This window comes from Chlamydomonas reinhardtii, chromosome 14, assembly GCF_000002595.2.
Source record: "Chlamydomonas reinhardtii strain CC-503 cw92 mt+ chromosome 14, whole genome shotgun sequence".
Classification (NCBI taxonomy): Eukaryota; Viridiplantae; Chlorophyta; class Chlorophyceae; order Chlamydomonadales; family Chlamydomonadaceae; genus Chlamydomonas; species Chlamydomonas reinhardtii.
Window position 1 is genome coordinate 2626080 of NC_057017.1, and position 26677 is coordinate 2652756.

The 26677-nt window shown below is 62.3% G+C and overlaps 7 protein-coding genes across 7 annotated transcripts in view; 1 reads left to right on the top strand and 6 right to left on the bottom strand.

Moving 5' to 3' along the window:
• Positions 1 to 6666, bottom strand: CHLRE_14g626100v5 (uncharacterized protein). Its single transcript, XM_043070278.1, has 2 exons — positions 5937 to 6666; positions 1 to 4724 (listed from the first exon to the last, which is right to left on the bottom strand). Exons 1-2 carry the CDS (start codon positions 6090 to 6092, stop codon positions 1689 to 1691), a joined length of 3192 nt encoding a protein of 1063 aa, XP_042916951.1. The 5' UTR covers positions 6093 to 6666; the 3' UTR covers positions 1 to 1688.
• A 1048-nt stretch (positions 6667 to 7714) lies between these two features.
• Positions 7715 to 11636, bottom strand: CHLRE_14g626150v5 (uncharacterized protein). Its single transcript, XM_043070279.1, has 2 exons — positions 11182 to 11636; positions 7715 to 10840 (listed from the first exon to the last, which is right to left on the bottom strand). The coding sequence occupies exons 1-2, from the start codon at positions 11359 to 11361 to the stop codon at positions 8282 to 8284; spliced, it is 2739 nt and encodes a 912-aa protein (XP_042916952.1). The 5' UTR covers positions 11362 to 11636; the 3' UTR covers positions 7715 to 8281.
• Positions 11637 to 12160: 524 nt separating this feature from the next.
• CHLRE_14g626200v5 (uncharacterized protein) lies at positions 12161 to 17099 on the top strand. Its single transcript, XM_043070280.1, has 10 exons — positions 12161 to 12423; positions 12522 to 12573; positions 12862 to 13008; positions 13323 to 13439; positions 14138 to 14150; positions 14401 to 14467; positions 14992 to 15018; positions 15469 to 15550; positions 15999 to 16101; positions 16466 to 17099. The coding sequence occupies exons 1-10, from the start codon at positions 12313 to 12315 to the stop codon at positions 16578 to 16580; spliced, it is 834 nt and encodes a 277-aa protein (XP_042916953.1). The 5' UTR covers positions 12161 to 12312; the 3' UTR covers positions 16581 to 17099.
• Position 17100: 1 nt separating this feature from the next.
• Positions 17101 to 19286, bottom strand: CHLRE_14g626250v5 (uncharacterized protein). The gene is made up of 6 exons (XM_001692654.2): positions 19224 to 19286; positions 19107 to 19151; positions 18962 to 19039; positions 18782 to 18801; positions 18505 to 18559; positions 17101 to 18078 (listed from the first exon to the last, which is right to left on the bottom strand). Exons 1-6 carry the CDS (start codon positions 19257 to 19259, stop codon positions 18064 to 18066), a joined length of 249 nt encoding a protein of 82 aa, XP_001692706.1. The 5' UTR covers positions 19260 to 19286; the 3' UTR covers positions 17101 to 18063.
• Positions 19287 to 19380: 94 nt separating this feature from the next.
• Positions 19381 to 21926, bottom strand: CHLRE_14g626300v5 (uncharacterized protein). The gene is made up of 4 exons (XM_043070281.1): positions 21872 to 21926; positions 21708 to 21785; positions 21401 to 21420; positions 19381 to 21105 (listed from the first exon to the last, which is right to left on the bottom strand). Exons 2-4 carry the CDS (start codon positions 21762 to 21764, stop codon positions 20991 to 20993), a joined length of 192 nt encoding a protein of 63 aa, XP_042916954.1. The 5' UTR covers positions 21765 to 21785; positions 21872 to 21926; the 3' UTR covers positions 19381 to 20990.
• Positions 21927 to 22026: 100 nt separating this feature from the next.
• Positions 22027 to 25556, bottom strand: CHLRE_14g626350v5 (uncharacterized protein). The gene is made up of 6 exons (XM_043070282.1): positions 25318 to 25556; positions 24991 to 25124; positions 24445 to 24522; positions 23516 to 23617; positions 22907 to 22993; positions 22027 to 22593 (listed from the first exon to the last, which is right to left on the bottom strand). The coding sequence occupies exons 1-6, from the start codon at positions 25391 to 25393 to the stop codon at positions 22294 to 22296; spliced, it is 777 nt and encodes a 258-aa protein (XP_042916955.1). The 5' UTR covers positions 25394 to 25556; the 3' UTR covers positions 22027 to 22293.
• Positions 25557 to 25590: 34 nt separating this feature from the next.
• Positions 25591 to 26677, bottom strand: part of CHLRE_14g626400v5 (uncharacterized protein) — a 7934-nt gene continuing 6847 nt past the window's right edge. The window contains exon 16 of the mRNA XM_043070283.1: positions 25591 to 26622. Coding sequence (XP_042916956.1) covers positions 26392 to 26622 — 231 coding nt within the window. The 3' untranslated portion in view covers positions 25591 to 26391. The remainder of the gene's footprint in view (positions 26623 to 26677) is intronic.

Consider the following 26677-nt stretch of genomic DNA (forward strand, 5'->3'; position numbering starts at 1 on the left):
AAGTCTAAAAATTATAAATAATTCTCCCTGCGGGGCTCCTGAAGATCTGTGGGAATCTGTGGGGGTCTCAAGCCGAAAACAGCTTCAGTGCAGATGGTACGGCTACGAATGGCTGACCAGCGCACGCGGTGAGCCTGCGAATGCGTTTTGCCCGTGTCTGTGTGCTTCGGAAGGCTTCGGGCGGCACGGCGCTTAAAAACTGAAAATAATTCTGGTGTGGCTGCGCCGCGCTCCTTAAAAATTAAAAACCCAAACAAATAATTCCGGCGCCCTTAAAACTTCAAACCCTAAGCGCAGTACGGTAACTTGGCGCCATCGGCCGTGCCTCTCATCTATTGTGTCTCATCTTGGCGGGTGTTCCGCCCACATGAGTACATACCCAGCAAGTACCAGACCAGTACGTACCTAATAGCAGGGCATCCTGCCATGGCATGTGCGTGTCCAGAACCGATAGTTGTGTGTGGGTGTGTGCGCTGCTTCCTCCGCCGGCCATGGTTACCATGTACGGTGAGGTATGGAAGGGAAGCTCGCAGCTAGCACTTCTCGCTCCCCCCAACGCGCATACTGGCACACAGAGGCATCGAACGTTAACTTAGAGGCTATCGAACAGGTTGAGGAAGCCAAACAAGTGCGGCAAGATTAAACCACTGCCTGAAACCCCAACAAATAAACCCGGAGCACATACGGTACCGTACCGTAATACTAGGCAAAGCAACCACCATCCGCACCCAGCAGATGGGAGCACCTGCGCAGGCAAAATTGGAGTTGTTCGGAGCTGCTGAACCCTTGCACAACGTTAGCCACCTGCGCCATCTTGCTCCGTCCCAACCCGCCTCCTTAAAATCAGTCACCCCCGAATCCATTCCACCCCCTGTAAGCAGTCACAAAACGCATCCCAGGATGACAGGATCGCTTACATTCCCCCCCCTTAGAAGGGTGCGTCCTCGAACCCATTTTTGCTGGCGGCGGTCAGCGGGTTAAGCACTCAACGCGTACAAGGGCTTGCCGTTGTTTAAGCTCGGTGCGTGACTGTGAGATAAGCGCGCTTGGCGCGGATCGACCTTGCGACCTCGGAGGCCGTATCGCAGTTATGCGCTATTCGGTCTCGATACCAATTGTAAGCAGTCACAAAACGCATCCCAGGATGACAGGATCGCTTACACCCCCAACCCCCCCGCATACACGTTCAAGCACTGCGAAAGAGGAACACAGCACACCCACGGAAACCACGCACGCTTACGCTCATGCATGAGTCATCGTGACCCAACACGCTGCTGCAAGCCTGGACGGTTCCACCTCATTCATCAGCAGTGGAACTATCTCGCTGAAAGCCCCACTCCACATGTATAACTGACATATTGGATGGGCTCTGGCAATGTATGTCCGTGCCGTCGCATGCGCCCTGAATGAACCAGACACGACACTTGATTGCTCCTATAGTCTAGTCTTGCAAACTAAGAAGCCCGCTTAGCCCGCTCATCAGTGGACACTGCTACTTGCGGCGGGCTCGGTGTTAGTTTGCACGGCGGCCGTTACCAGGGTTGCACAGTACGCGCGCGACCCCTACCTCTTCCGGATTACACATACATATTAGATAGTACACTCCGCCCTCTACGCCCTCCTCTTCCCGTACGCACATCCTCTCAGGCACGGCCCTGATAGCCCTGCCCCCCACAGCCCCGAATCCCCTACTGTTTCCCCCCTGCATACTGCTGCGGGGCCGCCTCGCCCCCCTCCTGCCTCCCACCCTGCCCACCCACCACCGGGCCAGCAGCGGCACGGCCCCCAAGCCGAATGACCTGTATGCCAATGGCCGAACCGCTGATGGCTGCGGCTGTAGCACCACCATCTGCCGCCTGCTGCTGCTGCTGCTGCTGCTGCTGTGGCGGCGCACCCCGTCCCTGCATCACCCACTGCTGCTGTGCACCCAGTGTTACGAAAATTGGGTGCTGCTGTGTCCCGGCCCCACCACTACCGCCACCAGCAGAGTTAGGAGCCGTGGCGCCCGCCGCGCCGTCCAGCACACGCTGCACAGTGTCAGGCGGCACCGGCGCCGGCACTAGTCCCGCTGCCATCAGCTGCCCGCGCAGCGACTCCACCGCTGCCTGCAGCAACCGATGGTGGAGGTTGGCGGCCGACGCCTCCCGACGCACCCTCTCATCACACGCAGCCTCCAGTGCCTGCCGTTGAACGTTGGCGGTCTCAGCTTCAGCTTTCGCCCTCTCAATCACGCCCGCCAGCTGCGCCTGCAGCTCTGCCGCCCGCGCCTGCAGCTCTGCCGCCCGCGCCTGTTCCGCTTTCATCTGGTTCTTCACCACTCGCCAATTTTCAGTTGCAGTGCTGGCAAGGCGTTCCGCGGTCTCCAGATGTCCCTGCAGCTCTTGCTGCGCCGCCCGGAGCCCTGCCGCCTCCATCTGCGCCGCCTCTTGCTGTTGCGTGAGCTGCTGCTGCGCCGACTGCAGCTGTTGGGTCAGCTGCTCCTGTGCGGCCCGCAGCCCCGCTACCTCCTCCTGCGCTGCTGCGTCACGCTGCTGCGTCAGCTGATGCTCTGCCGCCCGGAGCCCTGCTGCTGCCTGCACCTCCGCGTGCATAGTTTGCACCAGGTCATATGCCATTTGGGAGTTGGTAGTTGCAGTGAGAACGGCGCCTTCTGCCGTCTCCAGCTTTTGCTGCAACTCCTGTTGCGTCCCCCTGAGCTCTGCCACCTCCGTCTGTGCCGCCTGCAACTGTTGCTGCAACTCTTGTTGTGTCTCCCTGTGCTTCGTCACCTCTGCCTGTGCCGTCTGCAACTGTTGCTGCAACTCTTGTTGCGTCTGCCTGTGCTTCGTCACCTCTGCCTGTGCTGCCTGCAACTGCTGCTGCAGCTCCTGCTGCGCGTCCTGGCGCATGCGCTGGGCCTCCGCCTCCACTTGTGCAACGCCTTCTTGCGCCTGCTGAGCAAGCTCTGCTGCAGCTGCGTCCGTCTCGAGCGCCGCCGCCTGCAGCTGTCGCAGCGCCCGCCGCACCGCGTTGCGAATATCCTCATGCAGCGCTTCCGCCTCCGACTCCAACTGAGTCACCCGCTGCTGTGCAGTCGCCAACTGAGACCGCAGCTCCACCTGCACCCCCTGCAGCTGACGCACCTGGCCGTTCAGCTCCGCCACACGCGACCGCTCGTTGCGGACCTGAACGTCTACGGCGGCAGCTGCAGCCCGGACGTCCTGCAGCTGCTGCCTAGCCGCCAGCAGATCCAGCGCAGCCGCCTCGGCCGCTGCCGCTGCATTCGCCGTCGCAGCACCGAGCGCCTCCTCCTGCTGCCGCAGCTCTTCCTGCAGGGCCGCCACCTGCCCGGCAAGGGCTTCTGTGGTGGCGCGGTGCTGCTCGGCCGCGGCTCGCAACTGTAACCGGAACCCCGCCAGCTCCCGCTCCACTGCCTCGGCGGCTGCTGATGCCGCGGCGGCTTCCGCTGCTTCGCACTGCCGCCTGGTTTCCAGCAGCTCCAGCGCCGCTGCCTCAGCCGCCCCCGCAGCAATCGCCGTGGCGGCCCCCGCGGCCTCCTCCTGCTGCCGCAGCTCTTCCTGCAAGGCCGCCACCTGCGCCGTAAGGGCGCCGGATGCAGCCTCCGCAGCAGCCCGGCGCTCACGCCCCGAAGCCACCGCGGCCTCCTGCTGCCGCAGCTCTTCCTGCAGGGCACGTATGGAGGCTGCTGCCTCCAGGGCGCTCTGCCGCTTTGCTGCTGTCAGCGACTCGACCTGCGCCTCCAGCCTCTCCACATCGCGCTGTGCCGCATCGGCAGCGGTGCGCATCTCCGCCAGCCTCTGCTCCTGGCTCGCCGCTACTTGCTGCGCTGCTAGCGCTGCCTCCCGGGCTCGCTGCTTGGCCACGGCAGTCGCGGTCGCCGCCAACGCTGCCTCCAGCTCTCTACGGCGCTGGCTGGCGGCTGCAGAAGCAGCCGTGACCAGCAGCCGCTGCTTTGCCGCAGCTACACGCACCTCCGCCTTAAGCGCGCGGTTCGATGCCTCGGATGCACCGACCCTCGCCGCCTGCGCCCTGTGACTTGCCGCCCGCCACTGCAGCCAGTGCGCCCGCGCGGCCACGCGAGCCGCCGCGAGCTGCTTCTCCGCCGCCGCCGCCCGGCTCTCCGCCGCCGCTGCCCGGCTCTCCGCCGCCTCCCGGGCCTGCCGCTCAGCTTCAGCCGCTGCCTCCACTTGTGCTGCCGCCGCCTGCAGCTCGTGCTGCTGACGGCGCCCCATTGCTGCTGTGGCGGCAGGCATAGGAGCAGCAGCACGTGCAGCCGCCGCCTGCTGAGCTGCTTGCTGCTGGGGATGCTCGCCGCCCCACTGCTGTGCCGCCTGCTGCGCCTGAAGCCTATCTAGGTGATCCTTGCTGATATTGCTGATTGTACTGCATGCTAGCTGGTAATCCGCCTCCTGTCGCCAACGGGCTGCATCCCGCGTCGCCATGATGAGGTCATGTTGCGTGGACTTTAGCTGCCGCTTCAGGGCAGCTAGCTGCTGTCGCGCCATGGCCGCCTCTGCAGCGGGCGGCAGGTTGTTGCTACTGCTGGGGCCAGGGCCGCCGTTGACGATCGCCTGCAGCAGCTGCTGCTCTTGTTGGGCGGCGGCGGCGTCGTCCTGCTGGTCCTCGTCATCATCCGACACCACTATAACCTCAACACCATTGCCGTTGATCATGTGCTGTCCTGATGGCGCCGCTGCGGCGCTGCCGCCCGACGCCGATGGGGGCTGGATGGTGGGTGGATGGCAGCATGCATGAGTGAGGGAGCGAGTAAATGTGGGATAGTATACATGTATTGCGGCGACGAAGTAAGATTGCTGTGTACATACGTCATCACGTGCCAGCAGTGCATGCATACGGCAGTGCTTATGCATGTACTCTGGATCGTTGCTGTCATACTTCCCGCCTTGCCCCATGGTGCAGGGCGCAAGCACGCTGAGCGTGAGTCCACACCCCAAGCAAGGAAGCCCTCGCTTGCTTTGCCTATGTATGTGTCCTAGCTTCGGGCTCTAGGAATACGACAAGTAATGTATGCAGCAGGTCGACGTTTCACGGGCTTCGTCACAGCGTCTGGTGTGCATCATAGGGCACACTTGGGCGGCACCGTGCAGAGGGGTCTGAATATGTTTCCCTCACTCAATCGGCCGAGTTAGCCGCTCGGACAAGTCGCATTGGCTTTTATATGCCGCATAAATCCTAAACGTCAGTTGATATTAACGTTGCTGACAAGTGCACACACAGTTGTCAAATGCTTTGCGCCAACGGACCCTATAGCTCCTGTGCATAGCTGAATCACTAACCACAAAGCTTGTAAAGTGGCGATTTAGATCAAAAGCGGCCCTGTGGAGGCTAACCCTGCCCTAGTGTCGGGATCGCGAGGAGGCCTCCTGTCCGTCCACGAAGTAATTTCATGACATAAGAAGGTCTTATATAATCGATGGCAGCAAATGATGCTGAAATTCGTGGCCTCCAGGGCAACATGCTTTCGATGCGGATACAGACAGTCCATGCTGAGCCCATGTCTAGTTGCTTTACGTTACACATATATAAATAGAAGATTTAGCTAGTCGGCCGGCTAAAATGCGCATGTCGGTTTGGCCAGCCAGGTGTGGGCCCACTCGTGCCCTCCTGTGCAACCAGACACGCGGGTTGTTCTCCCAGCCCGCATAATATTTCACCCCCAAGAGTTCACAGAATTCATATATACCCTGCTTCCGAGCACCAAGGACCATATTGCCTGACTTTGGTGGAGGGGCAAGTAGTGGCAAGCAGGGGAGGCCTCCCCTGGTGGCAAGCTGTTTGGTAAAAGTTATCAAGGGTCCAAAACCGCACTTTTTCACCTAGGGTGCCTCCCCCGTGTGGCATTGGCAGCAGGCTCCATCCACCCCGTCTCGTGTGCGCTGCACGCCTAGGAGAGGCGCTGCGGCCCGCGCGCTCACCTGGAGCTGCCTCACTTTCTCATACTCGTCTGACGGGTCCTCACGCTGCCGCTTGCCGTTGTCATTGATGTCAGCAGTACTGTGCTGCACCCTGCCGTGGCCGTCGGCAGCGGCTCCGCCGGCCCTCAGCAGCAGAAGCCCTTCGGCGTCCGCCATTTCCAACAACAGCGCCGGAGCACTCCTAGCAACACTCTGGGTCTCGCCTTCTACGATAGTGGTAGGTCTATGTTTATCTGTATCCTATACAGCGACGCACCGCCCTCCACACGTCACAAAGGGGTCAAAAATCTACGCGTCAATTGTGTTCGTGCGCCGTTAGCCGCTGTAGAGTCTCTAGTATACTCTTTGTTTATACTTCAAATGCTATTGCGGGTGTGTGGGTCTAGTGTGGGACTCTGCGACGAGAAGGGCACGGGGCGAGATGAAAACGCATCTACCAGCAGGTTAATCTCCGCCCTGGGGCAGCGCATGCTTCATAAAACCTAGCTTGCAGTAAAAGTAGCAGCGCAACAAGACGCACATCCAGCAGACCTCCGCGCGCAAAGTTCAATCGGAAGCAGACGCGCTGCCCCCCAACTGCTGGGCACGAGGACCCGACGCAGCCTGGCCCCAGAGACCAGAACCCCGACAGGGCAAGAAGAAAAGAGAAGAGAAGAGAAGAAAGCTGAAAGGAAAACCAAGAAAAACGCCAAAGTGCAAGCAAGTCGCCCGTGGGCTTCGCGCCGATACCGATTTACCAGCCATGTAACGAACGCTGAAACGTATTGCTGAAAACCACATATTCATAGCAACTGACGCTCACCTACGAGGTATGAGGATCGCACGGACGCCAAGCGCCGCTAGCGCAGCACAGGGTGCCTGCTGCCTGCTGGTGGTGGGGCGGGGGGGGGGCTCCGTCCCCCAAAGCCCCCCCCCCCCTCGGCGAGACTCAGCGGCCGTATGCAGCCCCACGCGGCGAGAAGGCACCCCTGGAAATGCCCCATCTTTCTTGCCCAAGGGCCTACATTGGGGGCAAATTCTTGCCGCTCCCCAAATTTGCAAGCCCTGTTAGCTAGGCTCTGGTCTACGTACGCATTAGTTCCGCAACACTCGTCAATAAAAGGCTGCGCCGCTGGCCCACTACCCCGCTGCTGCCCTGACATTTCGAAGATGCAAGCTCCGCCAGACTTGGCAGAAGGGCGGACTCCGATCTTAGCCTCCCGAGCTTGCCATTTCATCAAGTCCAGGGGGGATCCGTGGTAAAGTTGCTGGTGTCAATCCCTCCCTATATGTATGGCAGCCAAGTCGCCTTGCTTTACATACGGGCCGTTGGGATGTGGGAACCCAGCCCCGTACATGATGGGGGCCAGAGGCAGGCTCCTTGGCTACATGTCCGCGCGATGTTCATGCGGTATGCGTCCATGTGCGACGGCTGGCTAGGTCCGAGCAGGGCTCCTATCTTAATGTCTCCAGACATTAATTGGCCATTTTGGCCGTTTCCTAGACATTCCTCCCGGGGACTTATGTCTGAGGCAAGACATTGTTCGCCCGGTTTTGGGGCGGGTTTTGTCCGGATTCCTATGGAGAAGCCCCCAAACCGCCATGTGCCCAGACAAAAGACGGCGGCCACCCGGCCAGTTTTGTCTGAGCCTAGACATTGCCCTGAAAACAAGATACGACCCCTGGGTCCGAGACTCCGAGTGGCGAGGGGCACGTGAGACGTGACCCACCCATCAAGGGCCCACATGCAAGGGCCAACAGCCCCGGGATGTACTTGGTCATCTGGCCACCATGGGGTCTCCCAAAACACCTTACACTGCTGAAGCCATGCTTTCGCTAAACGCCTGTTGGCCCCTAGCTAGCCACGACCACAGCGTCAACCACCATTTCTCTCCACGACTCCAAACTCGTGAGTGCCTGCAATCTGCTGGCTTGGGGAGTTGCGGGTTCCTGGCTTCATTCACTCATCCTCGCCTGGCCTAGCTATTCCCTTCCTTGACATGCCGAACCCAATGCTACTTGCCGGTGCGAATCGAACGCCAATCTGAACCGCCAAGGGGCCCGCCCCAAGTCCTATGCCCTGTTGCCGACCTTTGCATCTGTATGTGTCTCATCTGACGCACAGATTCTGTAATCATCAGTCATCACACGTCATGCTGCTAGAGTGCTAGTATACTACTCGCTCGCCCCATTCCTTTTGTTACTACGTTACGCGATTTCGGGTTGCGTACCGCCGCCTTCAATAAAAAGCTTGCATTGCCAGTTCACCTGTCATCCCCCTTCGCCACCTGCTCTCCTGCCCCATCAGCCCCATGCTGCTTTCTGCCTCCCGCCGCTGGCCCATCCCTTACTTGCTCACGCAGGTGCTAGCCCTCCTGCCGTCGCAGCTGTGCCTGCAGCTGGTCCACCTCCGCCTGCGCTGCCTCGTTCTGGGCCCGCGCCGTCTCCTGCATCTCCCATGCAGCCTCCGCGCTCTCATTCGCGCTCCTCACCGCCTCTGCGGCGGCATCCAGGTGAGCATTAAGCTCTTGCAGCTGTGCGTCGCGCTCCCGCAGCAAAGACTCCATGCGCTGCACCTTGGCACGTATCGCTGCCACCTGCGGTGGCGCCTGCACCGCCGCAGCCTGCCCCAGCTCGAGCTGCAGGCGAGCCACGTCCGCCTCCCGCGCCGCAGCCCTCTCCTCCGCGGCCGCCTGCGCTGCCTTGGCCTTCGCCACCGCCTCTGTGGTAAGGTCTACGAGACTGCGGTGCGCCCGCCGCCGCAGACCCACGGCCATCTCCGCTTCTGCTTTGGCTTTTGCCATTTCAGCCTGCTTCTGCGCCGCAACCTCCAGGGCCGCGCGAAGCATGTCCAGCTCCTCGGCCGGCGCAAGCGCTGCGGCCAGCGGGTGTTTGTCCGCCGCAGCACGAGCGGCGTCCGCCGCGGCGAGCGCCTCAGGCAGCTGCTCTGCAGCCGCGGCGGCCGCGGCATGCTGGTGCTCCGCTGCCTGCTGCAACTGCTGTTGAAGCTGTTGGATGTCATGCGCGGCGTCGCGGCTGCCCTGTTGCAGCTGCTCCACCTGCGCCTGCAGAGCCGCCACACGCGCCTGCGCCGCCTTGCGCGCGTTGTTTGCAGCCCGGCGTATACGGTTCGCAGCCGCCGCGGCCTCCTCCTGCTGCTGCCGCTGCTGAGCCGCGGCGTCTTGTACGCCTTGCTGCAGCCCGCGCACGAGCCCGTTCAGCTCCGCCACACGTGCGCTCTCCCTACAGACCTGGCCCTCCGCGGCCTGCAGCTGTGCCCGCAGCGCGTCTGCCTCGACCAGCGCCGCCTTCAGTCCCGCCAGGGCCGCCCGGTACTGCCTGGTGGCTGTGGCAGAGGCCTCCTCCGCCTGGCGCTGGTGCTGCTGGTGCGCCTCCTGCGCGTCCGACAGGCGCTGTTGCATCGCCTGCAGCGTGGCTTGCGCCTCCTGTTCCGTTTCGGCCATGCTGTCCCGCACGATCCGCAGCTCAGCCTGTGCGGCCTGCAGCTGCGACCGGAACCCCGCCAGCTCCCCCTCCGCTTCCTCGGCGGCCGACGACGCGGCGGCGTCCGCCGCCTCGCGCTGCCGCCTAATTTCTAGCAGCTCCAGCGCCGCCGCCTCAGCCGCCCCCGCAGCAATCGCCGTGGCGGCCCCCGCGGCCTCCTCCTGCTGCCGTAGCTTCTCCTGAAGGGCTGCCACCTGAGCGCGAAGGGCATTGGACGTGGCCGCCAGCTCAGAGCGCTGCTGCTCGGCTGCGGCGTTTGTGGCGGCCTGGGCGGCACGCAGGGAGGCTGCTGCCTCCAGCGCGCTCTGGCGCTCGGCTGTCAGCGACTCGACCTGCGCCTCCAGCCTCTCCACACCACGCTGTGCCGCTAGTGCCGCGTCTATGGCAGCCGCCTGTTGTGCCGCAAGCTGCTCCTCCGCCTCCGCCGCCCGACCCTCCGCGGCTGCCGCCCGGGTTTCCGCCACCGCTGCCCGGCTTTCCGCCGCCGCCACCCGGCTTTCCGCCGCCCTCCGGGCCAGGCGCTCAGCTTCAGCCGCTGCCGCCACTTCCGCTGCCGCTGCCTGCTGCAGCTCCTGCTGGCAGCGCCGACTGCTGACTGCAGCGGCGTCCTCCTCCTCCAGCACCTGCCGCTGCTCCGTCGGCTGTTCCGTCACCTGCTGCCGCTGCTGCTCCGCCGCCGGCTGCTGCGCCGCCTCCAACAGAGCCTGGAGCCGCACCACCTCCTCGGACTGTCGCTGCAGCCGCGCCGCCAGCTCCGCGCGCAGCTGCACCGCCGTCGCCTGCATCTGGGCCAGCTGCGGCGGCTGCTGTGCGGCCTGCTGCACCAGCAGCTCCTGCGCCGTACTCATGTCAGCATCCATGGCAGGAAGGGTCATGTGCAAGGCCTCGGCAATGCATTCCAGAGGCGCCTTGCTGGTGGCTGCCGCGTTCAGCAGGCCGCCGCCGCCGATGGCGGCGGCGCCGGCTGCGGTGCTGTTGCTGCCACCGGCGCTCGTGTCGCCGGCGCAAGTGGGCTCGGTGCGACTGACAGAAGAGGAGCCGCTGCCGCCATCAGTGTTGCCTGACGGCTGCGGCGGCAGCTGCGGTGGCAGCTGCGGCGGCGGTGACGGTGCAGGTGGCTGCTGCTGGTGAGGCTGGTGAGGCTGCGGCGGCAGCTGCGGCGGCTGCAAGGCAGCGTAGGGGCAAGCTACGTCCAGCGCCGAACCTGAAGGCGCTGCGGATGCACCGCCCTTGCTGATCGCCGAGGCCCTGACCACCCTGATCTCGGCCTCGCAATCGTCATCGCTGGAACTCAAAAGGTCTATGATCTCTAGATTGTCCCGGGCGGCCGCAGCCGCTGCCGTCGTCCTCCCGCCCACGGCGCGTCCAGCACGCCGCCCGCGCCGGCGCTCGTGCTCGGCCCCGCCACTGCGGTCATCGTCCTGGCATTGTGGGCAGCGATAGGCATGTATGCAGTGTTAGGCTAGAGGGGGTGGATTATTGCTCGGGAGAAGGAACGCGCTGAACGCGCCAGGCTGGAAAGGCAGGAGTTCCCCTGTGGTAACGAGCCCAGCGGTATGTGCGTGCACGCACGAGTGTCATGTGTGCCTCCCGCCGCCCGTCCATGCCACACGCCCCAACCCTGAAAAGCAACCGTCCTCTCTCTTCATACGCCATCACTGAAGGCTGGCCCAAAGCAAGGTTGCGCCAGCCCCGTCGCTAAGTGGCTTTGACATGGGCTCCCCGTGCTACGCGCGTCACATAGCACGCACAGCGAGCTTACCTCGGAGCCTGACTCCGCCGCTGGATCAGTCCTGCTCCGTTTCCTGCCATTCGTGACATTTTCACTACCACCTCGTTGAGTTTGGATGCGGATGCCTGCGCCGTGAGGCTGTGCGCGCCCCACAGCGAGGTTCGTGCCAGCATGGCCATTTGGCCCCGAGGTCCCCGCCCGACGCTCCATCAAGCTAACACCTTAGCTTGAGTATTTGCCTGAGCCCAAAATGGTCAGCGATATCATGAATTTGCTTGTAGCGCGGTAGCTTTGCTCGCTGCACTCCCGCGCGAACTCTTCGCGCCTGGACGTCTAGCTAGGTAAACAGCCTGATGACTTGTATCGCAGTATGGAGTCAAACCATGTCAAGTAGAGGATAGGGAGGCCTGAACGTGAGAAAAATGGGCAAACCCCCAAGGCTAACCCCATCGCGCCTGTTCGGCCCGCGACGGTGTCCGCGCTGCATCATAGATACACTCCAAACGCTATGCACAAGGCAGCAGGTAATTTACTCCGCAAGCTGCCACTACTTGACCACTCCGCTGTGTCGTCGGGCGCCAGGGTGGTGCGCACGGCGGCACGCCCCGCAGCACCCTGCTTGAGCATGTGCAGCACCACCCCGTCGGCAAATAACCCAGATGTACGTTAACGTCGCAACAATTCTGTTTGCCTTGGCAAAGCAGCGGGTGCTCTTGCAGGCCGTTCGATGTTGACGTTCGGCTCACACGTTCGGCTCACATGCTGCCGCCAGGGGAGTTCCGCTGTGCAGCCCTCACTGCTAAGCACGCTATGGCATCGCCGTGTTTATTGGAGTTGTGATCCATCCAGGGCCCGCGGCTAGGATGGACTTGTCCGGGCCGGAAGGGGGAAGCTCAGGGGGGTAGGGGCTGGGTACGTGCAGCCGGTCGGAAATCGCGATGGCCGCTTCGCCGTCGATAGCACATCGGTAGGGCGCACACCATCGCCGGCATCAATTCATAGTTCGCGTGTTTAGTGCGAGTCGAAAACTCGGTTGGGCTGTTGCTCTTCGCCGCAAGCGAGTCCGTCCTTTCCACCCGCTCTAATACCAATACATACAAACATCAATAGCGGTACACGACTTGATTCTCATATTAGTTACGCGAGCGGGCGTTCGAAACAATGGCCCGGCGACTCTTGCTTGCGCTAGCGCTGGCCGCGGTGCTAGGCCTGGCGCACGCCCGGTCGGTCCCTGTCTCTACAAGTGACCCGGACGCTCGGAAAAAGATTGTGGTGAGCGCCGCTCCTGCCCGTTGCGGCAAGTGCCGCAGGTCCGGGTTGGAAAACGGTCTTTGTGTCGCAATATACCAATACACACTCGAAAATTGCAGGTGCTTGATCCCGATGCACGGATTTACCTTTGGAAGGGCTTCCTAACGCCGGGTGAGCGATCGGTCCTTGTTCCACGGGTTCGAGGCACCACGGCGCGACTGTCCGGGCATCCTCGGGGTCATTTTGATTGCTCGCGAACTCACAAACACTACCCTTTGACGCTGGCCCGCGTCAAAGTACCCCCGACCCCCACCAACCCACCCCACCCCGTCACCGTCCTACCTCACAGCTCGTCCCTCGCTCGCCAAGCTTCGTTCGCCCACTCAACAGCACAACACGTAGCACAACACCACCACTAACCTACCATCCTCGCAACCCTTAAATGCTACCAACGCGCAGAGGAGTGCGACTACATTCGCATGAAGGCGGAGAAGCGCCTGGAACGTAGCGGCGTGGTGGACACCGGTAGCGGCGGCTCGGTGGTTTCGGACATCCGCACCAGCGACGGGATGTTCTTTGAGCGCGGCGAGGACGCTATCATCGAGGGTGAGGGTGGAGGGGGGTGAGAGAGCGTGTGGGGCGGCGCCAGGATGCGCGGGAAAGGGGCACGCGGCGAGGCACGGGGGCGGGGGAGGGGGCAAGTGCTTCGCATCTGTGCGTCGAGGCAGGGAGGAAGGCACGGAAGAGGCTGGGAAGGGGCGAGCGGTACTGGGTTGGGCGCCTTCGCATTGGACCCTGGCTACGCCTTCACTTCTTGAATAGTCATGAATGTACCCCCACACACATACCCCGTCTCTCCCCCTCCCAAACCCGCCCCGACCCACATTCCCCTCTCTCAACCCCCCCCCCCCCCCGCGCAGCCGTGGAGCAGCGGCTGGCTGACTGGACCATGACGCCCATCTGGGGTGGCGAGTCGCTGCAGGTGCTGCGATACCGCAAGGACCAGAAGTACGACTCGCACGTGAGTCTGCCGTGCTGTGTGTGCGGTGGCGTGTGCGCGCGTACGGACATCACCAGTATGTGTGCACGTGCATGGCATGACGTGTGCTGGGCGCTGGGAAGATGAGGTGACGGCTGTGAGGCGTCAACGCGGCGGAGGGCGCAGCTCGATCGGGGGTGGTGGGGATGCCGTGCACGGGTTTGGGGCGTACAGTGTGTTGCGGTGGTTACGGTATGGGTTTGGGCCGTGGCGGCAACGGTGCTGGCCCGTCCGCCCCTCCACGACGCTGCATTGCCTTTCACCTCCCCTGCGCTAACCGCATTGCTTCTTCCTCCCCGTCGGCACTGCTGGCCGCCCGTGGGCTGCCGCGTTGGCGAACAGTGGGGTGAGTGCGGTCTGCGCCGATGGCAGTGGGTGCTAGGGGGTGGCTGTGGCGGAGGGAGGGGAAACTTGTCGATAGCCCGGTTCTGGGAATCTGGCGCCGGCGAGCCGGTGTCGTGCGGCAGGGAACGTCGAAACCTCATGGGAGAAGTGTGACATGGCGGCATGACGAAGGGCCGCAGGGCACTTCCGCGAGGCGCCTGCTCTTGTGCTGTGTGCTTCCATTTGAGGGGTGCTCAGTTTAACGCAGAATCCGCGTGCCAATACGGCGGCGTCTTACGTGTGCCTGCTGCATACCCTGCCCCTGCCCCTGCCCTACCGTGGCCGCTCTCCGCTCTCCTCCGCATACGGCAGACTACTTCTTCCAGTGAGTGGCTCCTCCGAGTGACCCTTGGGTTGTTGCGGTGTAGGGCTTGTTGAGCATGGAGGGGCCTGGCAATATGGGGACCAACCCCTTCAAAATATGGGGCCAACCCCACCACATGCCCGTCGCGTGTTTTTTCCTACCCTCCATTCCCCGCTCCTCCATCACCGCCCCCACACACCGCCCCCACATGATTTGGCTTAGTTCGGGCTGGTATTTACAACCCCACGCCTCCACCCACTCCCGCCTGCAGCAAGGACGGCAGTTCCAACGGCGGCAACCGCTGGGCCACTGTGCTGCTGTACCTGACCGAAACCGAGGTGCGCAAGGGGGACGGGGGTTGGAGATACAAGCCCAAACTCAAACTCAAACGAACTCAATGCATGGAGGGAGGGAGGTTCCGGGGGCAAGGAAGAGGTGTCAGGGGGGCCTGGGGCAGCGGAAATCGAGTGAGTTGGGTGGGGTCAGTGCATTTGACACGCAGGGTACTGTCACAGCGACCTGGCTGGTGGGAGGGTGCAGGGGCGGGGCCCTGAGCTGAGCTGGCGTGTGGCTCTCAGGGCTGTGTCGACCGGCGTTGCAAAGCCGGGGACTGGGCCGGGGCAAGGGGCGGGGCGAACGGGCGGGTAGGCTGTGTTATCGTGGTTATGCAGGTAGGTCACCAACGGTCTGGATGCTCCCGGGGGGCCATCGGGTGGGGCGCATTGCTGCTGCCGCACAGAGTGTTCACAGGGGCACTGGGGTCCCATCGCTCACGAATGCCGCCCCCCCTCCTTCCTCTTTCCGCATGTGCTCCCTCGGCCCTGGTCCTGGTCCTGGCACTACTGGCGCGGGTCCGCCGCAGGAGGGCGGCGAGACCGTGTTCCCCAAGGTGCGGGCGTGCAGGCGTGCATGCGCGAACGTGTATGTGCGGGCGCAGTAATGTTGGGTGGTTCACAGCCGTACCTGTGACTGGGATGGTGCCCTACGTTATGAATGCGGATGTTACAGAGGGGACAGTCCCAGCACCCGAGGACGCCGAGCCATCACATGCTATCAGGGCCCAACCTGACTCCACCAAACCCGACTTTGCTGACGTTATGACCCGCAAATGAATGCACCTCCCAGATGCGTCCAGGGCGTTTGCCCGCCACCCTCGCCACGCCTGAATCTCACCCCTAAGGCCCTAACCGTCGCCCGTATGCACCCTCCGTCCCCCACGTCCACGACCCCTGCTTCCGTTGTCAAGCATCGGCCACGCTCTCCTCCTCGCTCTATTGCATTGGGTTTGGTTTAGTTTGGGCTGGTATCTACAACCCCCCTCTCCCCGCCCCTCCTGCAGATCCCCGCCCCCAACGGCATTAACGTGGGCTTCTCCGAGTGCGCCAAGTACAACCTGGCCGTCAAGCCGCACAAGGGCGACGGTGAGCCGGGGCCCCGGGAACGGCGCGACACAGGAGCTACCAGGAGTGTGTGTTTGTGTGCGTGCGTGTGTGTGCGTGTGTGTGGGGGGGGGTGCGCATGTGTGGGTGTGTGCGCATGTGTGGGTGTCTGCGCGTGTGTGGTGGGTGGGTGGGTGGGGGGAGGCCGGGGCGGACACGTACCAGCGTACTGCGGGCGCGCCCGACCAACACGAGCCAGTGCATCTCCTCGACTCCGCCTCTCCACGCGTACCGTGTCTTCCTTCCGTCTTGCTGCGCGCGCGCTGCTGCTTCGCTGCACGTGCCAGCAACTGCCGCCCTCTCTGCTTCTCCTGAGTTCTCGTTACTCGCATGTGATCCTCCCTCTCGCCCACTCCCCTGCTATTCTGCTGCAACAACCTGTGACTCCATCATCTCGTCTAAATGCATCATGCATGGAATCCCCTCGCAGCGCTGCTGTTCCATAGCATGAAGCCCACGGGCGAGCTGGAGGAGCGCTCCATGCACGGCGCCTGCCCCGTCATCCGCGGGGAGAAGTTCAGCATGACCAAGTGGTGAGCGGCCGGGGGGGGGGGGGCGGGGAAGGGATGGTGTAAAGACCAGCCCAACTATACCGTAAACCAAACCAAGTTGAACTAGCGGATGGGAGCAGCCACTTGCCGCGTCGGTTTCGCAGTGCGGTGCCGGCAACCACCATCCCGTCATGGGCCACTCCTTGCCTCCACCCCTCGCCTCTTGCAGTGATCGCGCACTTGCTTCCCTTGCCCACCCGCGCTGTTCCCACTGCACGTCGACACTTCAAACTTGTAATGTAACCAGCCCATTCTCCAGACGCACGGATGCCCGTGTACCAATTCCTACGCTTAACACGAGTGTAACCCCCTCTTCCACCCCACCCACCCACCCCGCCCCTGTCAGGATCCATGCGGGCCACTACGTGATGAATGACGCCTACGACGACAAGGCGCGCGAGTACAAGGCGCGGCTGGGCTCCGCCACCGACCGCACCGGCACCGGCAGCCACGAGCTGTAGAGCTGTAGAGCTGTAGAGCTGTCAAGCTGTAGAGCTGTAGAGCTTTAGCCAGCAGCGCCCCCGCTACGTCCTGCGTGTGCCTTTCTTCGCGTTCTCCGCATTGCCTTGAGTGAAGGAGTTCATGGAATGGAAGGTGGTTAGGTTTAGGAGTTTGTGAGAGAGCAAGCCAGCTGGACGGCTAGGGCAGCGGTGTGTGATCAGGGGTGATCAGACGCTGAATGGAAGCGGGGGCAGGAGAGGCCTAGTTGACGGACACAGCGGCATCTACCAAATAGTAAGCTAGCGCTGCGCCGATGTCTTGGCTTTGTTGGCTGCAAAGCCGCGCGGTAGAGAGCAGCTGTATGATCGGGAGCTAAGTGTGGAGGTGGTGATGCGCCTGACATGGAAGCTAGATGGTGCTGGAAGTGATCAGTACTCCATAATGGCGTGCAGCTGCCTTGACTTTGGCACTTGGGTGCAACAGTGATCACGGTACTGGGCAATGAGGATGTCCACGGGCCGCGGTAACGCAAAGCCACGAGTGTTCCTGTTCCGACTTCCGAGATGCCATATTGTGCGCAGCCAGCCAGGCGGCCGGGCCGCAGCAGACCACTGGCATTAACACCATTGCAATCGGCATCACTAAAAGCCCCACGACACGGCACCCCTGTCCTGCTGTGCAAGCCTCCAGGCCTCTCAAACGTTGTGCTCGCGGGCTTTCTTGGCATCGCATTGTTTGTCTTGCGGGCATTCTCGATAACCCCTGGATTCCCTGCCCTACGGCACGTCGGCACCAGCGCCAGGGGGAAGTGGTTACGGTTATACGGTACGTCATGCCCCTCCGTCAGGCCTCAGCCCTCAGTGATGCTCCTACAAGGCTACAATCCTACCACCAGGGGCAGCGGAGATGCCGCCACCATGAACTAACACGGCAGTTAGTCTCGTTCGTTCAGCTCGGTAGGCCCGCCCCCATCCCCCGTCCCAGCGCGGCATTTGCGTTCTCACACAGTCGCACGTGCTTTGCCTCCATGCGGCAACCTCATGCCCACATCCGTAGCAACATCAGCGAACCTCTAACTCTGAAGCAACCGCACGGCGACGCCCTTCCTCCATGCTTCGTCAGCAGCCTCAGCGCTACAGCATTACGGTACCCGGGCTTGCACGCCACACCCCCGCCGTTCTCGTGGTAGCTTCCTAGCAGCCCCGTGCTCCCACCCTCCCTATGCCTCTGCCCACCCTCTGCATCGCAGCCTTATGAGACCAGGCTTGGGCTGAGGCTTGGGGCCGCACCGCAGCAATAGCGCCACCCCCGGCTTTCACCAGCACCGGAGCACAGCCCGGATCTCGCCACCGAAGCGACAGCAGGTGTCTGTCACCCAGCAGGCGTCTGTCACCCAGCCGGTGCACGCCATCGCAGGCAAGGTGCTGGAGAGGTCGGGGATGGGTGCGCACGTCCCCCTCCTTCTCCTCGGGTCGGCGCAGCCCCTGCCATCCATCACATCGCTCACGTCTTCTTGTCCTGTACGGGCGTGAGACACGTTGGGCGCGACACAATCGCATTGTTCGCACGACATACCGATTGCGGCGGTTGAACCATTCCACTTCCCCCTCAAGCGGCTCGTGCCGGCGTGCTGCCTGCCCTACCAAACACCGTGTTGCTGCCGGAGCCCTCCGCAGCCCGGATGCCACCCGCCCTGCCTCAAAAATGTTAACGGTCACAAGGGAGAGTGCAACACGAACGCAGTGCATGCGGTGCGTCATACCACGCGCCCGTGCATATCTGCACACGTGATTTCGGTGCCAGCGCCAGCGCCAGCGCCAGCGCCGCACCGCGCCGCCCCTCCATCTGCAACCCCAGCAGCCAGGCTGTCCGTCCCTTCACAACCTGGAACCCCAGCAGCCATCTTATTCTCCCCACGCATCCATCATCCTGGCTCGCTCTCACCCGCACGTAGCGGTCGGCTTCTAGTAGGTGCATGTTGTGCAGCGCGCGGATGGCCCTGCGCCGGACAGACAGAGGTGCGCAGGTGGCCCGGGGCATATTTATCAAGGCATACGCGCGTCGTGTCAGCGTATGCCTGATATCCATAAGATGTGTGGATTGATCAGAGGCCCTGATCAGCTGTCTTTGTGCAATGCGCCTCCGGGGAGCACCACGCGTGCGCAGCGTTTCGCGCCCCTGTCCTGAGCCTACGCCCCGAGTTGCCCCACGCTTGACTCACGCCTCCTTCTGCTCCCTAATCTGCAGGGCAGAAACGGTGGCAAGACGTGCCAGAAGGAGGGACTAAGATCTTGGCTTGCAAGGTTGGAGCGTCAACGGTGACGTGGTTAGGGGTCGGCACCGGCGTGCCTACGCCGGCGCAGGCCCACCTCCCAAAACCGAACGCCCCACGCCAAGTTACCTTGTCGTCGTCAAGCTCGTGCATGTTCGCCTTAAACTGTTGCCGCACTTGCCCCATCAGGACTGCCTCGTTTCCTTGCTGCGCACGGCATCGTTGATAGAGTTAGGTCGCGGCTGATGCGAGATGCCTTGCACGCGGAACTCACTCGCCGCCCGAAGTATTTCGCTAAGAACATACAGTCCTTGTATAGCTGCAGGTAGCATAGCGCATCGTATCAGTCCGCGAACATCGCTGAGCTGATGCGACGCATTTCAGCGCTGACCTTCTTCACCGACACCTCCTTGAATATTTTATCCATCTTTCCTAACTATGCTGCATATGATGAGCCAGAAAGTCTTGCGGAGTCGCGACCGCAGGGCTCCGCCATCCAACCCCATCACCGGCACGGCACGCCGCACACCGGCACACGCGACCCTGACGCTCCGTTTATGCTCGACCCGCCGTTTCAATACACACGTATGCGGCATTGCGGCCAATACCACTACAAACATTGACCTGTGCACAAGAGACATGCATGTTAACAGCTCTAAACACATCGCACACTGCCCAAGGCCAATTCGCCATCCTCACACCCACCTACGCGCCGCTGCACCAGTGCGCTACAAATATCTCAAGAAACACCATTGTCTCCAACCAGTCCAAATCAATGTGAGCAAGGACATACCTCGGGAGCATACCGGTAGCGATGGCCACAGCCCACCCACCCACCCGAACAGGGACACACCCGCAAAGCCACCGGAAACTCCAGCACCGACAGAACACGTACCCAGACCCCAGAGACGAAGCTAAGAGCGCCTTTCTAGACATCAGTAATGCATGGCATGAGAACAGCCCACATCCGATCTCTCGTTCATCTCTAAACTCCCCGGGCTCATTGAGCCTCACTGCAAACCCCACACAACCCAGCGCGCTGCGCAAGGTCTAGCCGATACCGTACTGCGCTTAGGGTTTATACTCGTTGAAGTTTTAAGGGCGCCGGAATTATTTGTTTGGGTTTTTAATTTTTAAGGAGCGCGGCGCAGCCGCGCCAGAATAATTTTTAATTTTTAAGCGCCGTGCCGCCCGAAGCCTTCCGAAGCACACAGACACGGGCAAAACACATTCGCAGCATCACCGCGTGCGGTAGTCAGCCATTCGTAGCCGTACCATCTACGCTGAAGCTGTTTTCGGCTTGAGACCCCACAGATTCCCACAGATCTTCAGGGGCCCCGCAGGGAGAATTATTTTTACTTTTTAAGACTTGAGGCCCCAAGAATTTTTAATTTATTTTACTTTTTCAGAAACACGCCCCCAGAATTATTTAATTTAAAAAATCAACGCGCAGTACGGTAAGTGCATGTCAGCGCATACCTGTAGGCCACGGAATGCTGGAATGTATCAAACAATTCTCTACCGAGTGACGCACAGATCTCTCTCGCCGCCGGGCATCCCCTGGACAGCACACACCCGCTGTAGGAGCTAGCCCCGCCCCGAGCGTAAGCCAGACATGCGCACACACATACCGATCACGAAACGCTCCATACACGTACTATCCCATGGTGTCAGTATTGTTTGTCATGCATTAACGCGACACCCTAGTGGCGCCTCAAGCGCAGTGTGCATGTGCCACTCAGCAGCGGTGGCGGCGACCCCGGCAGCGATGGGACATACTTCGGGTCATGCAGTGCCCCGCCGCCACCTATCCAGCTGCATCTTTTGCGCGTGCGCCGGCAGAGCAGCTCATCAGCCCCCACCCACCTCCACCTGCCTCCTTGGCATCAAGCCTGACGCCGCTGCTGCTGCCGCTGCCTTCAGTTGCGACAGCGCGGGCGCATACACAAGCAGCCACCCGGCGCGTGCGCATACACACACACACACACACACACACACACACACACACACACACACACACACACACACACACACACACACACACACACACACACACACGCAAGCAGCCACGCGGCTCCAGCTCAGCGCCGCACCACAGCACCGCGTTAACCCTGCTATACCATCACACCTATAGCTGCTTAAACATTATAGCCACCAATCAATTTGTCGCGTTGTCTCTGCTGACGCCGCGCTGGTGCGGCACAGGGAAGATGGGTAGCGAGCTGCCGTGCTTGCCGAATGTCCAGGCCGCCGATCGCAGCGCGTTTAGGGCCCTGTGGTGGTACATGCACACATGGGTCAGCCCATGATGGGGCCATGAGGGTGAGTGCATGAGTGGGTGGCAATAGCTTGGGGACGTGCGGGTGGGTGGCGGTGCTTTTGAGACCGGTGGCAGGTGGCAGGGGGCGGGGGGTGTCAGTGCGTGCGAATGCAGTTGCGTGGGTGACATGGGTTGGGTGAGTGCCAACGCGGGGCGAGAGGGCTATCCGCTTTGCTGCAGGAGTGTGCGAGCATGGTTACGCCTTTGCCGCCGCCCTCATGCGATGGCTCCCGGGGCCCCCCACTCACTCCTCCACCTGCCCCTTGATCTGCGCGGCAGCAGCAACAGGCATAACATGCAGGGCCAGCACCAGGACTTCAGGGAGAGGCCTTGGATGGCATGGCGTGGAGACGACATACAGAAGCTCAGCGGTCAGCCTTGATGAATCTAGGTCACAGCGAAACTGCGGAAGTTGAGCTGCCGAGGCATTTGATCTGCGGCGGCCGGAGCCAAGCATCCTGGCCTAACCTGGAGCCCCAGGGAAGGGCTACCTGTCCTGCGGAGCCCACGTGCAAAGCCCTGTCCCGCCTCTGACCGCCCCCTGCGCCAAGTCACCTTGTCCTCGTCGCGTTCCTGCTTGTTCGCCTTAAATTGTTGTCGCACTTGCCCCATCAGTACTGCCTCGTTCCCTTGCTGCGCACATGCATTGGACGTAGCAGGGTGTCAAGGAATGCCGCAACTCGATGCGAGATGCTTTACGACTAGCCGCTGAAACTTACTCGCCGCCCGAAGCATTTTGCTAATACCATGCAATCCTTGTATAGCTGCGGGTACAATAGCGCCTGGCGTCAGTGCCAGGGTCGCGGAAAACAGGTTGCGTGGGAAGCAGTGCTGACCTTCTTCACCGACATCCCTGGAAATGGAAGAAATGTACTGGTTTCAGGCTACAAAATATATCACGGTAAGGAGCATGCACATCCTTGTCCATCGTCTTGGTCACAGGCACGCGCATCAGTCATCTCCCGCCCAATATCCTGCTTGCCTCGCATCACCGCCCCCCGCCAGTATCGTCAAAGCTCACAGGCTCATACGCCGCCTTTGGCTCCACCCAAGCCTCTTTGTACTCTGCCCAACCTGCCTGCTCTCGTCTCCCCAAGCCTCGTCCGTGCCCGTCCTCCTCACAAGTCTCCGATCTTCAAGTTCAAGCCACCTCCTCCTCGCCCGCCTCGTCTGAGTCAGCCCCCGACGCGCCCTTGGCATCCGCCTCCGCCACCACCCGCATCGCCAACGGCTTCAGCATCTTGGTCAGGCTCTTCAGCAGCGCTCGGCTCTTGGGCGGCGCGGCGGCGCCGGTGCTACTGCCGCTGCCGCGCCTGCTGCGCGCCGCCGCCGCCGCCAGCACCGCCGTCAGATCCTCCTCCTCGTCATCCGCGTCATTGCTACTGCCGGGCGAGGCGTCGGGCGCAGATGCAATGGCGGCCTTTGCCTCCTCCTCCATGGCCTGCCCAGGGAGGGAGGGCGCGGGGGAGCGGGTGCGAATGGAATGGGCAAAGCAAAAAGCGCAAACGCATGCCGGCACCGCACTTGCATGTCAATGCGCGCCCAGCCCTCCACCCTGTTGCTCCGCTTGGTTCAGCCCTCGAGTCGTTACGTTGCCTCCAGTGGTGCCACATCTTGCGTTCTCCTCATGAGCCCATGCCGTGGGCCAGGGCCGTGCTCCTGCCTTCCCTGGGGTCCCAACAGCCCCCTGGGTCTCCATTTCAGATATACACTCCCTCCCCCACATACGCACAAACACGCACAACCCCACGTACCAGCTGGCACTGCCGCACCGCCGCCCTCAGCTGCTGGTGGTCGGGCGCCCAGGCACGTGGGTAGCCGTACACCTCAGCCGCCACCGCCTGCGAGTGTGGGTGTGGGTGTGGGTGCGGCGTCTATGTGTGACCTTGTCATGGTCCTTGTGTGACCGGGTCGTGGTCCATGTGTGACCGTGTGTGCCGGTGCGGAGGAAACGAATACCTCGCGCCGTGTCTCCGGCATGCAGTAGCTTTTAACTTTTTAGCCGCCCGAGCGCGGCGTTTCAGGCGGCTGGTCCAAATCAGCAGGAGCGAGGAGTGGCTTCGCGCGTCCAACGACGAGATTTGACATTCGCAGGCCCATGAAAGGCCCCGCCCGGTTCCAGTCCCCTGGATGCAGCTATTAACGGCGTTAACCAACGGCGTTAACCTCTGGGCCCCTGGCCCCTGCCTAGCACCACGGCCCTCTCTTCCCCTCCCATTTCCCCGCCCGCCCCTCCCTGTCTCCGCCTGCCCCTCGCCTCCAGCGCTGCCCTCCTAGGCCCCTCCCTTCCGTGCTCCTCCCACAGGCCCCGCGCTTCTGCCTCTTCTCCCTTCCCCCCTCTCTCCCCTGCACTCCCCCCTCACCTCGTCTCCCGCCAGCAGCCCCTCCCGCCACGCCAGCACGCGGCCGCTTACGTCACCGTCGTCCCACACGCCGGCGTTGTCCTCGGCCAGAGCCACCGCCGCCTGCAGTTGAGGAGATTGGTGGTCAGAGAGGAGTGATGAGTGGAGAGGGAGGATGGGTAGACAGGCTGCAACCGTCCCATCCACCTCAATCGCCTTGCGGTCTTTCCGGCTTCCGGGGGCATGTGTGGGCCTATCGCATTCACCAGCCCCGCCTCCCGAAGTCGTGCCCCAGCACCCTCTGCCCACTGCACTCTCGGTTCCCGAAATCGTGCGCCACCACCCTCTCGCCCCCCGCCCTCCAGCTTGTCGCCGCCCTGGACTAGCCCCACCATCTCGCCTCCCGCCTCGCGCTCTCACACACCACCCGCCATCTCCCGCCCTTTCTTCCACCTGCCGCCTCCCGCCTCCCGCCTCCCTCCTCCCTCCTCCCTCCTCCCTCCTCCCTCCTCCCTCCTCCCTCCTCCCTCCTCCCTCCTCCCTCCTCCCTCCCCCGCTTGCAAATGTCGTATCTGCCCGTGCTCCGCTAGTTTGGCTTTGTTTGGTTAAGTTTGGTCTGGTATTGACAAACCCCTCCACTTCCGCCTTTTCCCCTCCCCTAGAACCCCCTATAGGCTACGCTCTCCTCCTTGCTCCATTGCATTGGGTCGGTTTCATTTGCGCTGGTATCTACAAGTCCTTTCCGCCTCCGCCCTCTCCCCCCACCACCACCACCACCACCAGGGCCACCCGTGCCCCGCCACGGCGGCCCGGGTTTAGTTTGGGCTGGTATGTACAGCCCCCCCGGGACCCGCCCCCCCCCGCATGAATGTAACCCCCCCCCCCCCACTCCCGGGACCCGCCCCCCCGCATGAATGTAACCCCCCCCTCCAGACCCCCCCCCCGCTCACCTCCAGTTTGGCCAGTGCTCCCTCGCCGACCTGGCCCCGCATCATCTTGGCCACTTGCTGCTCCTGGCGCTTGCGGCCCTGGGTGTGTGGAGGCCCAGTGGGGGTGTGTGGGGAGGCCCAGTGGGAGTGTGTGTGGAGGACCAGTGGGGGTGTGTGTGTGGAGGCCCAGTGGGAGTGTGTGTGGAGGCCCAGTGGGAGTGTGTGTGGAGGCCCAGTAAGTGTGTGGAGGCCCAGTGTTGGGGGATTGGGGTTCGGCGTTGGTGGTTGTGCGAAAGGGATTGTGCGGCAGGGATTGTGCAGCAGGGATTGTGTCACGGGGTAGGGGGGCGAGGGTTGATAGGAGGCGTGTGTGGGAGTGCCAGGTGTGTGTGGTCGGGTCCGCACAATAACCACCGTACAGCAAGCGCCATCACATTCCCATCACAAGCCCAGCACTTCATACATCCCAAGCCCCAGTCCCGCTCCCTGCCCCCGGCCCCTGGCCCCTGGCTCCCTGGACCCCAGGACCCCGGCCCCCCGGCCCCCCGGGCCGCGGGTGCACCGCACCTGGTTGCTCCGCGGCAGCTTGGCGGCGATGCCGATGGCCTCCACGGTGCCGGGCGGCAGCAGGTGGCTCACGGCGCCCAGCTGCTTGGCGCTCATGTTGGCGAGACCCACCACAATGGACATGAGGTTGCGCTCTGTGGGGGCGAATGAGGGGGCGGATGAGGGGGCGGGTTGGGCGGGTTGAGCGGTTTGGGCGGGTTGGGTAGGTGGGCAGGTCCGGAGGGAAGCGAAGCGCTGCGGGAGCAAGGCCTGGCTGCGGGAAAACCCCACCCGAGGCTCAACCGACGCCGCAGAACATGCCTCCGGTCTTTTCAGGTTTGGTCCTACCTTGCTTCTTTTGAAAGCCCCGGTTGCGACGTTGGCCGGGCACGCGCTCTTCTTTGGAGTCGGTGAAATTATACATGGCTTGCACCACCAATGCCGCCGAGCGCCTCCCAGCAGCTTTTGGCAAGATTGGTCGTAATGCATTAGGCCGACAAGTGCTGTAGGCTCGCCCGCTGCAGCTGGGCGCACAGAGCGCCGAGCGTGAAAGAAGCGGCGCGGAACTCATGTTAGAGCGAGCTGGGTTACTTTGCGTCCCTTATGCAATACTCTGGTACAACTCGTTATTAAAAGGTAGTCTACACACCTGTAGGCCGCAGCCATTGGCGGAATTGTGAAAGTCAATGCCACGGCGGCTGACCGCGCTTCACCCCCCAACCTCGCCACCAAACCACATCCTTCACGCGCCACCCCTCTGCCGTAGCCGCGCGCCATGCACACGGTCACGTGAACCGTTTTACTTCAGGGTCGTATCGCCGTCCCTTCCATCACCAGCATGTACCGTGCTCCCTTACAATAAAGCACCCATTCTTGCGCTCATCACACCACTACACCATGACCTACTCTCGCTCTTGCGCCGTCCTCGCCGCCGCTCCTGAACCCTAATAGACAGGAAGCCCTGCCAGTAGGGTTGCTTAGGGTTTAAACCCTTACTACCACTTACCGTAAACCCTTATGTACATGCGGTCGCGGCAGCCAGCAAGTAGCGCACACACGCCTCACACCCCTCTACAACGTCATGTTCGCTTGTGCGTGTTGCGTTCTTTCAAGCACGTCAATGCCGCCCGCCTCATGCCAGGGGGGCCCAAGCCTTTAGGGCTGGGGCAAGCCCAGCCTGTGGACCGCACCTCCCTCACTCCTCTAACCCCATGGCCCCGTATCCCTGCCTGGAGCCCAAACGCCAGCTCCTCCTAAACCCCCACTGCCTCATCCCCAACAAAATGTCCTCACCACCTCCCGCCGCCTCCCCCAGCAAGCCACAGCTCGCATATGCGGCTGCAGTTTCTCCTTGCAGCGCGACTGTTTCCTTACGGGATTGGTTCAAAGTTAACCCCAGCAAGCCCTCCCTCACAACCCCGCTCAAGCCGCCGCACTCCTCACAGCCGCGCCCTTCGCAGCCGCTGTCGCCACCTCCTGCCCCCTGCCGCCTCCTCCGCCGCTGCCGCCGCCGCCGCGCGGGCTCAGTCGCACCCACACGCCGTTCCTCGGCGCCAGTGTCAGCCCCGCCACGGTGTCCAGCGGCGCGGCCTGTCCAGGAGCCAGGGTGAAGTCCACCGCTTGCACCAGCCTCGACAGCACCGTCTTGGCCTCCTGTGCGTGTGTGTAACAGAGTGTGTGTGGGGGTTACATTCATGCTTAATTAAGA

Coding starts and splice junctions, on each gene's coding strand:
- CHLRE_14g626250v5 (XM_001692654.2), bottom strand. CDS start 19,259: ATGGATAAAATATTCAAGGAGGTGTCGGTGAAGAAG. Junction 19,152..19,223: donor AGGAGGTGTCGGTGAAGAAG/GTCAGCGCTGAA, acceptor TGCTACCTGCAG/CTATACAAGGACTGTATGTT. Junction 18,560..18,781: donor ATTAGGGAGCAGAAGGAGGC/GTGAGTCAAGCG, acceptor TGTCCGGCGCAG/GGCCATCCGCGCGCTGCACA.
- CHLRE_14g626150v5 (XM_043070279.1), bottom strand. CDS start 11,361: ATGGAGCGTCGGGCGGGGACCTCGGGGCCAAATGGCCATGCTGGCACG. Junction 10,841..11,181: donor CGGCGGAGTCAGGCTCCGAG/GTAAGCTCGCTG, acceptor CCACAATGCCAG/GACGATGACCGCAGTGGCGG.
- CHLRE_14g626300v5 (XM_043070281.1), bottom strand. CDS start 21,764: ATGGGGCAAGTGCGACAACAATTTAAGGCGAACAAGCAGGAACGCGAC. Junction 21,421..21,707: donor AGGAACGCGACGAGGACAAG/GTGACTTGGCGC, acceptor GCTGCCGCGCAG/ATCAAGGGGCAGGTGGAGGA. Junction 21,106..21,400: donor ATCAAGGGGCAGGTGGAGGA/GTGAGTGGGGGG, acceptor GTACCACCACAG/GGCCCTAAACGCGCTGCGAT.
- CHLRE_14g626350v5 (XM_043070282.1), bottom strand. CDS start 25,393: ATGTATAATTTCACCGACTCCAAAGAAGAGCGCGTGCCCGGCCAACGT. Junction 24,523..24,990: donor AGCTGCCGCGGAGCAACCAG/GTGCGGTGCACC, acceptor CCACACACCCAG/GGCCGCAAGCGCCAGGAGCA. Junction 22,594..22,906: donor CGGTGCGGCAGTGCCAGCTG/GTACGTGGGGTT, acceptor CTCCCTGGGCAG/GCCATGGAGGAGGAGGCAAA.
- CHLRE_14g626100v5 (XM_043070278.1), bottom strand. CDS start 6,092: ATGGCGGACGCCGAAGGGCTTCTGCTGCTGAGGGCCGGCGGAGCCGCT. Junction 4,725..5,936: donor AGAAAGTGAGGCAGCTCCAG/GTGAGCGCGCGG, acceptor CCCACCATCCAG/CCCCCATCGGCGTCGGGCGG.
- CHLRE_14g626200v5 (XM_043070280.1), top strand. CDS start 12,313: ATGGCCCGGCGACTCTTGCTTGCGCTAGCGCTGGCCGCGGTGCTAGGC. Junction 12,424..12,521: donor ACGCTCGGAAAAAGATTGTG/GTGAGCGCCGCT, acceptor CGAAAATTGCAG/GTGCTTGATCCCGATGCACG. Junction 15,551..15,998: donor CAAGCCGCACAAGGGCGACG/GTGAGCCGGGGC, acceptor ATCCCCTCGCAG/CGCTGCTGTTCCATAGCATG.